General features: G+C 38.2%; 1 protein-coding gene across 2 annotated transcripts in view; it reads left to right on the plus strand.

The window, feature by feature from the left end:
- The window catches only part of LOC135639758 (uncharacterized), a 34,134-nt gene that overhangs the window by 1,620 nt on the left and 20,190 nt on the right, over positions 1–12,324 (plus strand). For both annotated transcript variants that reach the window (XM_065153644.1, XM_065153650.1), the window contains exons 5-8: positions 7,925–8,389; positions 8,508–8,615; positions 9,301–9,431; positions 9,515–9,644. In XM_065153644.1, the coding sequence (XP_065009716.1) occupies positions 7,925–8,389; positions 8,508–8,615; positions 9,301–9,431; positions 9,515–9,644 (834 nt within the window). The remainder of the gene's footprint in view (positions 1–7,924; positions 8,390–8,507; positions 8,616–9,300; positions 9,432–9,514; positions 9,645–12,324) is intronic.

Consider the following 12,324-nt stretch of genomic DNA (forward strand, 5'->3'; position numbering starts at 1 on the left):
TCACCTATAATATCCTACAAGTGATATTCAAGTGATATATGTTCACGTATGTAAATTCTTTGTCACACGTTGTATACTTAATTATGAAGTTTTCACAAGCTCTCAAGGCTCAGGTTTGGGAAGACCTAGGTGTTGCTGTAGTGTAGACTTTGTGGAATATGAAACATAAGTTATATGGTTTTGTTTGACATATGAACTGTTTTAAATTTGACACTTTTGAGTTGTATACATGTAGAGGCATGTATTGCATTGTTAAAACTATACAAAGTTTGTCAGACATTGCTTCAAAAGATATCTTGGGCACCCATGTGGGCACTTGCCCAGGTACTCACCTGGACTGGGTTTGGCTATAAGCTCTTCAATTTACCTCGTATGTGTTACTTTTGGAGGACAGATGCTTGTTCTGTTGCCAAGGAGGTAGCTTATCAGCCTGCTTAAACAGGAGTCTTGATGTAAATGGATAGAACTAGGATGATATGTTTAGTGGAGTCATTGACTGTTTACCATATAACTATAAGATATCTCAACTTCTCTTACACCTTCCGTCAATGCCATGATTAGCTAAAATTAGGTGGTCTGTGTTAGAACCCTTGCAGATTCTAAACTTGGGGTTGATCTCTTTAGGGGATCAGCCTCCTTGGAACTCTATAGGGGTTCCTCCCTCCAAGTTGCTGCTCAAAGGCTGCAAAATAGATTCATCTATTGCTTAAGAAAAGAGAAGGAATACATGGCTATTTATAGGGCTTCTAAACCCTAACTCCTAATAGGACTCCTACTTAAGACTCTTACTTCTAACCAACTCCTAATAGAACTCCTACTCAAGACTCATATTCCCTTACAACTCCTAATTCTTCTCTAAGAAAAAACCTCCTACATGAATGCCCCTCATAATTAGGACTCTCCTAGCTAGAGTCCTAACAGAATGTCCCTCTCAATTAGGACTCTCCTAGCTAGAGTCCTAACATTTTTACATGAATGTCCCTCTCAATTAGGACTCTCCAAGCTAGAGTCCTAACAGACCCGCCCTCTTCAAATCAGCCTTGTCCTCGAGGCTGATGATTCATGAATTCTGGGAATTTGATCTTCAAGTCATCATAGTTCTCCCAAGTGGCATCTTCTTTTGGTAGGTTCGCCCACTGTATTAGCACTTCATTAGTGGGTCGTCGTCGTCGAGTCACGATCCGTCGATCAATAATGGCACTTGGCTGGGTCTCGAGTTCTCTTTGGGTAGTCATATTTGGTGGGTGGCTTTGGGCTGTCTCCAAGCACCTGTTTAAAACTTCCGGTTGGCTGTTGGTTTGTGGGTGATATGTCGTACTCCTTTTCAATTTAGTACCCTGCATATAGAATAACGTTGTCCAAAATCTGCTATTGAAGATGTAAGTAGAATTTGTCACAAGCACAATGCGTCCCTTATAGTGTAATTCTTTTGAGTCCCAATTGTAATGAGCCATGGGACTTAGTGCTTCCTCCAATTTTTTTATAATCTTACTAGTATCTGAATCTTCCTGCCATTCCATCTTAATATCCTCAAGGAAGTCGCTGGTCGGAAGTGAAACAGTCGAAACTTCAACTTGCTCGGGTAGCTACGAAAGCGCATCTGCAAGAACATTCTCTTTCCCCTTTTTGTAAGTTATTTCAAAATCAAATCCAAGAAGTTTTGTTACCCATTTTTGCTGCTCGGGGGAAGATATCTTCTGCTCCAAGAGATATTTTAGGCTTTTATGGTCGGTCTTGATTTGAAAGTATCGCCTGATCAAGTACAATCTCCACCTCGTTGCTGCGCGCACAATGGCGAGCATCTCCTTATCATATGTTGACATATTTTGATCGGAGGGAGATAATGCCTTGCTAGTGTATGCGAGTTGTCGACCATCTTGCATGATAATGGCTCCAATTCTGACTCCAGATGTGTCGGCCTCAATAATGAAGGGTCGGTTGAAATCTGGTAGTGTTAGCACCGGCGTCGTCGTCATGGCTGCCTTAAGTTTGTCGAAGGCAGCGGAGGCTCTGTCCAACCATTGGAAGACATCTTTTTCTAGTAAGGAAGTAAGTGGTGCACTGATCTTTCCATAGTTTTTCACGAACTTGCGGTAGTAGCCTGTTAAACCCAGAAAGCCATGTAGCAATTTTATGTTTCTCAAGGTCGGCCAGTTTTGCATTACTCCAATTTTGAAGGGGTCCACTGCCACACCTTCCTCTAATATGATATGCCCAAGATATTCCACCTTTTGTTGAAGAAAGCAAAAATTCATGGTTGTTGTGTGTTCAAAAGGTGGTTTTCCGTATGTCTTCTTCGCATGCTCGTATTTGATGATACCCGGATCAAAGGTCCAGCTTTGTAAAGATTTGTGCTCCCTTTCATCTAGCAATTCATCTACTATTGGAATAAAGTATTTGTCCTTGATGATTATGCCATTGAGAGCTCGGTAATCAACACATATTCGCCTTGTTCCGTCCTTCTTGCGTACAAGTAGAATCGGCGAAGAGTAGAGGTTGCAACTTGGCTGAATAACTCCTGTTTCGAGCATCTCTTTTATAATCCTTTCTATTTCATCCTTCTGGAGATGTGGATACAGATATGGCTGAGCATTTGCTGAAGATTTGCCTGGAAGAATCATTATACAATGATCATGCCAACAGGTAAGAGGTAGGTTGCGCGGTTCGTCAAATATATTTGAAAATTCAGTAAGCAAAGGAAGTAGATTTGGATCTTCAAATTCTGTTGGCTCTCCCTTAGTTTGCTGCTCAAGTTGTACCAAAAAGCCGCTGCATGCTTTATGCAAAACATTCTCCATTTGTTGTGTGCAAATCGTTGTTATGTCGCCCCCACGTTTCCCGTGCAATGTCACCTGTTTCTCCTTACTGTAAAATTTCATAATTAGTTTCATAAAATTCCAAGAAATATCACCTAATGTTGTCAACCATTTAATTCTGAGCATGGCCTCATGATTGTTAAGAGGGAGAAAGAAGAAATCTGCAATTATCTCTTGGTCCTGCAGCAATAGTTTCTCCTGCAAGCGCCTATGATCACAATTCAAAATCCGTCCGTCGGTGACTTTAACATCAAACCTGCAGCGATTCTCGATAGGTAATGATATCCGAACAGCAAGCTTACTATTTAGGAAGTTAGTAGTACTGCCCATGTCCATGAGAACAGTGATTGGTTGTTGTTTGAGAAGGCCTCCAATTTTCATCGTTTGCGGGTTTGAGTAGCTAGCTAGTGTATGTACCGTAACTTCGGTCGGTTGTGGCTCTTCTTCTGCATCTTCTTTATATTCAAGGCTCTCTTTTGGATGTTCAATGACCTCTTCTTCTATCGGTTCAATCATAAGAAGTCCCCCTTTTCTACAGCGATGCTCACGGCTCCACGGCTCGTCACAATGCCAACATAACCCCTTCGCATATCGCTCCCGAAGCTCTTCTCTTGTTAACCTCTTTAGTGTAGGGACTTGGTCGATAGTAGGGGGGGCTAAGGGCTTCAATATTACTGGTTGAGGAGAGACCCTAGTCCTCCGAGCTTCATGGTTCAATTGCTCCTCTTGATGTCGTGCGAAAGAGATGGCTGCCATAAGCGTATACGGTTGTCGCGCTTTAACTTCTCCTCGGATCTCTGGCTTCAAGCCCTCAATGAAGGTCCACAATAGCTGTTTTTGAGACCAATCATGAGTTTGATTAGATAATCTTTCAAACCTGGTTTTGTACTCCTGAATGGTGGAGGTTTGTTGGATCTTTGCTAGTTGTTCGTCAATATTCTCGTAATCGGTTGGTCTGAAGCGAATCAGCAGTCCCTCTTTGAATTGTCGCCATGAAAGGACTCCATAAGTATGTTCAAACCAGTCAAACCACTGTATAGCATCCCCTTCAAGATGTATAGCTGCAATTTTCACCATAGATACATCCACGGTTTTGTGGTACCAAAAATATCGCTCCGCGCGCGAGATCCAACCAATCGGGTCTCCTTCTTCCCATCTAGGGAAGTCCACTCTCATGCATGGATAGTTGGGGTTGGTCATAGAGCTTCCCCTCTCTTGGAAGTCATATCTTCGGGCTTGGTGTGATTGGGCAAAGCTCTCTCCTTGATGTGATTTCTTCGGGCTTAGTAGTCGGCCCAATCTGAGTTCGGTAAAGAGCGTCCGAATCTTATCCTCCATTCGTGCCTCCAAGGCTTCGAATTTAGCATCAATTGCCTCCTTAGATGTCATAGTATATGCCTCCAAATCTATGATATTAAGATCTCTCTTTTGTTGTCAGGTTAAAGGCATGTATAGGTTGAGAGAAGTGATGGTCGAAAGGGTTGGTGGATTGGTGGATGTAGGCTGCGGTTTAGGCTTGTTTTGTGGCTGTTTTGGGTGCAGTTTGAGGGTGTGGTTTAGTAGAGTTTTAGGGCTGTGGATGAAAGTTTTGGATCTGTGGTAGATGGTAGCAAAGGTTTGACAGAAATCCGTAGAAGTTGCAGCAAGTATATGCTGTCTTGTAAGAGTAGAATTGTCGTCGAAGAAACAACGGTTTCTCGACGTAATTTCCACCAAAAACTTGAGAGAATTGAGGAGGGAATTGATAGCAAAATCACAATTTATATGACAGCAAGGATATCTAATTTAATCAAGAAAATTTCGGCAATATAACAGCAAGGAAATTGGTGCAAGTTGCAATTGCAGAATTATCGTCGAAAAATTTCAGCGTGTTACGATGAAAATTTGCAGAAACATAAAATCATTTTTAGAGATGAATTTCTTAATAGATCAATCTTAGATGGAAGCCAAGATAATCTATGAAGTGTAGAAGAAATTTCATTCAAAAAAGATTGCTAATAGATGGGTTAAGGCAACGATATGCAGCTGAAATTTTCTGCAGCATAGATTTTCAAGTGCAGCAGATTGGACATAAAAGATCAGTAGTTTATATTGATAATTTTTCGATGAAACCAAAGGGAAATCTACTGTTAGGAAGTGTCAAAGATGTCATAAAAATTTCGTAGAAATTTGGATAGAAAAAGCACAGTAGCAAGATGAAACAGATGGTGCTATGCGTCTTGAATTCTGCAATTCAAGTGCAGCGGATTGGACATAAAAGATCAGTAGTTTATATTGAGAATTTTTTGATAAAACCAAAGGGAAATCCACTGTTAAGAAGTGTCAAAGATGTCATAAAAATTTCGTAGAAATTTGGATAGAAAAAGCATAGTAGCAAGATCAAAAAGATGGTGCTATGCGGTTGGAATTCTGCAATGTATCTTTCGTCGTAGAGATGAAAACTTTGTGACGAAAAGTTTATGCAGCAATATAGGAACGATTTTTTTTTTTTTTTTTTGGATTTTCGAATAAGGATAACTAAATTGCAGCAGCAGTAAGGTAGGAAACCAGAACCTGTTGCAATTCACGGGGAGATCAAAGGATGATCCGGGGTGGTGGAGATGATGACGGAATTCGGTGACGATCTTTTAAGCAATTGTGGGAATTGCTTTGGATTATTGTAGAGGGTTGATGGATGGCTGTGGAAGGGCAGCGAGACGCCAAGAACGCTGCTCTGATACCAGGTGTTAGAACCCTTGCAGATTCTAAACTTGGGGTTGATCTCTTTAGGGGATCAGCCTCCTTGGAACTCTATAGGGGTTCCTCCCTCCAAGTTGCTGCTCAAAGGCTGCAAAAAAGATTCATCTATTGCTTAAGAAAAGAGAAGGAATACATGGCTATTTATAGGGCTTCTAAACCCTAACTCCTAATAGGACTCCTACTTAAGACTCTTACTTCTAACCAACTCCTAATAGAACTCCTACTCAAGACTCATATTCCCTTACAACTCCTAATTCTTCTCTAAGAAAAAACCTCCTACATGAATGCCCCTCATAATTAGGACTCTCCTAGCTAGAGTCCTAACAGAATGTCCCTCTCAATTAGGACTCTCCTAGCTAGAGTCCTAACATTTTTACATGAATGTCCCTCTCAATTAGGACTCTCCAAGCTAGAGTCCTAACAGTCTGGTGCTCCCCTCCCTCAAATTTTATTAAGAGCTGCTTTGGATTATTTTTTATTTAATGTTTCTTCCATAGCAAGTTGTTGTGACCTACTTAGATGAGATTGCAACAATAAGCAAGCCCTTGAAGAGCATGTTAGCAAAACAGAGGAACATGTTAATAAAAGAAAAAAAAGGAACGTGTTAGTCATTAAATGAAAAAATTGGTCCATTCCCTCATCAATATTTCGTAAGCGAAGTGAGCAGGAGCTTTCTTATAAACCCTGCTCATTGCATACTCTGATCGATTGTCGCACAAATAACATTAACTGCTGCTGCTGACTATAGTGAGGTGTGATTAATGGTTGGGAAGGCCAAAACTGCACCTTATGGGAGTTTGCCATAGTTCCTGCAGCTGTTTCTGATCATCCCTGAGCAGCAAGACGTCCCTGACTATAGTGATAAATTGTTACCTGAACTTGGATCTGTAACTTGTGCTCCAATTATTCATGTTGCTCTTAGTCTTCTTTAAAATTTATTAAAATTACTCAGAGAAAAATTATTTATTTGATCATGTTTTACTTAATTTGATCAGCACATGCTTATGCAATCTTTTGGATTGCATGTGCAACTATTAAAAATCAGAAAACCTTCCATATATAGTTTCTTATCTCAAAAGCTTTTACCTTCTTTTATTTTTCATGTCGGGCTCTTAAATATGAAAAATGGTTTGAACTGGTTAACTCAGTTAAGGATAAATCATTTATTAGGCATAAGAGGGCAGGTCTGGTCAATTTGGGCCTTAGCATGTGAGACCTACTCTTATTGGAGGATAGCTCTTGTTTGACAACATTGGTAGGAATAAAGCGAAAACTGCCAACATGAGTCTAAATTGCTTGAAGTCTGACTTTGAGTTATTTGAGTTTTGAAGAGTATATATTTATTTATTTGAAGCAACTGAAAAGAGCCAACATGAGTCTATCTTTTTTTACAAAATTTATCTGAATTACCCTGACTTTAGTGGACATTCAATGAGTTCTAAGAGGCTGTAATGCAGTAGCTTAATTGATCATACACATCTCTTCAATAACTGTACTTATTCCGTTGGTAAGTGTTGTTGGAATCATGTCATAGTTCCTCATTAGGGGGGATTTTTGAGTCTTGACCACTTTATGTCAGGAATTTGAAAGATTTTACTTGAGAGGTGCTGTCAAGTAGTTTATTTTTTCATCTACACCTTTTTTTAATTTGTAGTACTAAATGTACTAGTTGAATTTATGTGTTACTGAGTGGAATACCATTTTTTTTCTTGCGTATGATGTATCTTTTTAATCATATTTTGTGCAATAGTAAACGTTTTGGAACCGATTACCAAATTCAGCAGACTCATCCCTTATTTATTGCATATCGGGGTTTACCCATCTATGCATGCTGTCGCCACTGCACAACAGTAGCTAGCTCTTTTCATTGGGGCAAAATGTCAAAAAGCTATTTGGTGATCATTTTTTCAGTTACAAGAACTTGAAATTGATATGTCATTTCATGCTGGTGTTTGAATTGACTCGTTTCTAGATATTTTCAAATAATCTGTTGGTATTAGTTAAATATATAAAATATATTGTATGCAAACATATTTTTGCTCTCTGTGGTCATTCTTTAAATTTTTAAGCATGATATTTCTTATTGTTATGTTGAATTTTTTAGTCATACATTGGTACTCTCTAGACCTAACACTGGCATGAGCTGTGTGCGCTAGTTCACTTTTCTTTATTTCATATGTTTATGTTTCTCATCTATGAGGTTATTTTAATATGGTGAAAGCAAGTTAGGTTCATGATTGATCTGGCCTTGCTCTTTTTGGCAAACCTGTAATTACTTGTCTCCAACATCATAACTGTTCTACATTTCCTCGTTGTGGAACTGTAATCCTTGATGTTGTTTGTGTTGTTTATGTTGATTGATATCTTAGGTTGGTACTGCTGATGCACTTGCCTTCTTTCTACCGGGTGTTGTAAGCCGTTTTGCAAAGGCCTTATATGTATCAAAAAATATGATTAGTGGTGCTGCTGGAAGCTCTGTGGCCATCGAGCAGGCTATTTGTGGTTTGACTGAGTTCTTGATTATTGTTTTAGACGATAAGGCAAATCTTCACTCCCTTGAGATGCCTGTAAATGATATTGGATCACTTTCACCCATGGAAAATAAATCTACCCAATCTGTCCTAGAGGCTCTTCGTAGTTTACCTCTAAATGGTCATGTTCAGTCAGCAAATATCATTGGAGATTCGTTTAATCAAGCTATCAACGATGATCATAAACGAAAGATAGTTGATCATAGCAATGGCAAAAGAACTTTATTCGTACATCGTTCCAAGGAGTGCATTGATGAAACTTCTTCTAATGTTGATAAATTAATGTCTGCTGCATTTCCACATGTATGTATTATCATCCTCCCTATTATTTGTTTATTTTGTTGTTTTCTTCGAGGTTTCATTGGTAATGGGATCCATTCGTCTTGTCTGTGACAATAAAGTGGTTCGTTGTCATTTTCAGCTTTGTATTCATTCTGCAGAAAGGGTCAGAAAAGCACTTGTAGATGGCATACAGGGGCTTCTGTTGAATTGCAGATGCACTTTGCAAAGAAGCAAATTAATGCTTTTGGTGAGTATACTGTCTTAGGTTCAGTTGTTGTGTGTGATCTATCATTATGGAGCAGAGGCATTATGGTTTCTCTCAACTAAAACTTTTCTTATCATGACTTGGTTCAGTATTGACTTTTAATTCTTATATATATATTATTAATTTCCTAGTTTGATTATTTTGAAAATCTAACTGCTGTCCTTTCTTTTGTGGCTATTTTATGAATGCTTAAACTGTACAATGTCATGAATTATATTGTTGTTAATAGTGATAACGAGTAGAATTCGGTGGTTCAATTTTCACAATTTCTTTGATGATCTCGTTCTATACTTCTCTTGGATCTTTGTCTTTGTTATGCTACTCCTGCATTATGTTAGCACTGCCATTAAACTTATGTGCAATCATGTTAACTTTTATGGTTCATAATTTCATTTAAGTGATAGTTTAGTTGACAGGAGCATTAGAATAATAGTATGTGCAGGTTTGTCTCCTGTTAACTTTGTTATGCTACTCATGCATTATATTAGCACTGCCATTAAACTTACGTGCAATAATGTTAACTTTTATGGTTCATAATTTCATTTAAGTTATAGTTTAGTTGACAGGAGCATTAGAATAATAGTATGTGCAGGTTTGTCTCCTGTTGACATGGTAGTTTGGGTTGAATTTTATTGCTAATTCCTTTTCTTGTGTATAATAATTGCAGGAGTGTTTGTGTGTGCTGGTTTGTGACGATGCAGATGTTGTGTCCATGGTAGCACAGGAATCCCTCGAATCTTTATTTGTTTTGGGTGAGAAATTTATAACCAAAAATGAAATTTCTGATCTATTTACCAGGTTTGTTCTCTTATTAGTTAGTTAAGAAAATAGATAATTTTTGTGCTGCTGCAGTGAATCTTACTTTTTTAACTTGTTGGCAGCCTCATTAAAGCACTTCCATGTGTGGTTCTTGGAAGTGATGAGACAATTGCTTTGTCACATGCTCAGAAACTACTTTCTCTAGTCTATTATGCAGGTCCGGACCTTTTAGTAAATTACCTTCAGTCTCCAGTAAGTACAGATGTTCACAATTTTTTGTTTCCAGAGAATGTATTATTTATTTTCTGTAGTGTATTGGGACCTTCTCATTTGTGTTTTTGACTTCAAAATCCTTTGCATGTATTTATTCTTATAATAAAATTTTCTTTTATTTACATGACGTACAGTGCTATTTAACTACTAAACAGTGTGTTATTTGTATATATTCCCTTTTTCTTTCTGATGTTTTTGTTTCCTTTTCATGGTTAATAATGAACTTGAAAGAGAGGGCAAATGTACTTGTTTTAGTCTTGCGAAGGTAATTCAACCCATTTCTACAAATGGTTTGGAGCTTATCTTTTATTAGTGAGAGTATCAATTGTTAATTTGTTGTTTGTGAGATATAAATGAATTCTATAGCCCTTTGTTTCAATGATTTCAATAGGCGCTCGGGCGTTCGCCTAAGCGCTCGAGCAAGGCGAGGCGAGGTCCGAGCGCCTTGCTTCATTTCCACGCGACGCACTTTAAAGAGGCGCCATTATCACCACTCGTCGCTCTTGCTCCTGCTCCTGCTCCTGCTCTTGCTGCTCGCTGGTATTGCTGTAGCTGCCACTGTCGTCGCTCGTCGCTCTCGTTGTTGCTTCTCGCTACTACCGCTGCTATTGCCACTATCGCCGCTTACCTCTCTCGCTCCCGTTATCGTTGCTCGTTGCTACCTCTTCTCACATCGACTCGATAGTGTACTGTTAACAGTATATTAATAGTATATCGTTAACTGTATACTAATAACAATATATTTTTTATTTATTAAATTAATAATATATTAATTTGATTTTAATACTGCTAATTTTTATTTATTTGAAATTATTGTTATTCTTTTGAATTTTGAGATTTTTGTTAATGTGATATTGTCATTTTGTAATATTTTTTAATTTAATATCATATTTTTATTTAAATAATTATATTTATTAATTATATTATATGTTTTTATATTTTAGCGTCTTGCTTTGCTCAGGAAAGCGCCTAGCACCTCGGGCGTTGTTGGACCTTGGCGCCTAGTGCTTTTTAAATCATTGCTTTATTTTTAGTCAAAGATCAGTTAAGAATAAATAGAGAAAACAGTTAGGGAAATGTATTTTTGAGGTAATATAGTTTTTGGCTAGAACAAGGTTTATAATTTTGATTCGTACTAGTGTACCGACCATACGTTGGTTCGGTACGTACCGAGGCGTACCGACGATATGCCCAAAATCATCAAAAATAGTTCTAAAAATACCTAAAAATAAAAAAGTTATATTAGGGTTTTTAAGTTGGAAATAAATATAAATTTAGTATAATTTTAGCAAAAGTAATGTAAATTAGGAAACAATAGCAAAAATATTCTTTTTCGAGCTTTGAGTAGCTTTGTGGTACGTTGCGGATCGTCCTTTCGTTAATATTGAACTATCTATAAAGAAATGATTTGAATTATTAAATTATTTTTTAAATAACTTAAACTTTAAGATTCAAATTAATTCAGTAAATAATTGATGGATATATCTAGTTCTACCACCAAAAAGAACGATGAGAGTTCATAGGCAATGGATCGAGGTTCTCGATCCTATGTATCTGGATATCATTATGATATGTTTGCAGGATCCAATCCTAAAATTGATCCCACGATATAGTGTATTGATACACTGGATGTCATTGGTGCATCAATGTGGTGATGGTCGTAATTTGATTGTCGTGAACCACGTGTCCGAGGTGGCTCCTGTGGCAAGGACGAATATGGTATGTATTTTGTGTGGAGCATAGAGAATGTCAACTTCTACTTTCGTTATTGATCTGCTGCTTCATATCGTAAGGTTGATCTACGTACTGTTGCTCGGAGAAATATGACCAACTATCATCATACTATTGTTGATCGTAAGATTCTCCATAGTATGACGGCTATGAATACGATGAGCTTCACTTCGTGTAGACTTTATTGTATCTGTTCAAAATTATCCATTGTCTTACTCTTTCCTTTCCGTGCATAAACTTGATCAGTACCTTGTCGAGCTCCAAAATCTCAATCTTGGGTGGCATGTGTAAAATACTGCTCCTCAGTCCATGCACCACCATCAAATTGTGTAGACGGGACCATCGACTCCCCAGTGTCTCCACCATCATCGGTCGAGGCACTACTGTCCATGTCACTACTATGTATCTAGACCGAGCGGGTTTGTTAAATACGATTGCAAAGGTGTCTTGTCGCCCGACTCGATTCTTTCCAACGGTGCAATTGTGTTAGAACCCTTGCAGATTCTAAACTTGGGGTTGATCTCTTTAAGGGATCGGCCTCCTTGGAACTCTATAGGGGTTCCTCCCTCCAAGTTGCTGCTCAAAGGCTACAGAAAATATTCATCTATTGCTTATCAAAAGAGGATGAATACATAGCTATTTATAGGGTTTCTAAACCCTAACTCTTAATAGGACTCCTACTCAAGAGTCCTACTCAATTAAGACTCCTACTCAAGACTCATAATAGGACTCCTACTCAAGAGTCCTACTCAATTAAGACTCCTACTCAAGACTCCTAATAAGACTCCTACTCAATTAAGACTCCTACTCAAGACTCCTAATAGGACTCCTACTCAAGACTCCTATTCCTTTACAACTCCTAATTCTTCTCTAAGAAATAAACTCCTAACAGAATGTCCCTTTCAATCAGGACTCTCCTAGCTAGAGT

This window comes from Musa acuminata, chromosome BXJ1-4, assembly GCF_036884655.1.
Source record: "Musa acuminata AAA Group cultivar baxijiao chromosome BXJ1-4, Cavendish_Baxijiao_AAA, whole genome shotgun sequence".
Taxonomy (NCBI): Eukaryota; Viridiplantae; Streptophyta; class Magnoliopsida; order Zingiberales; family Musaceae; genus Musa; species Musa acuminata.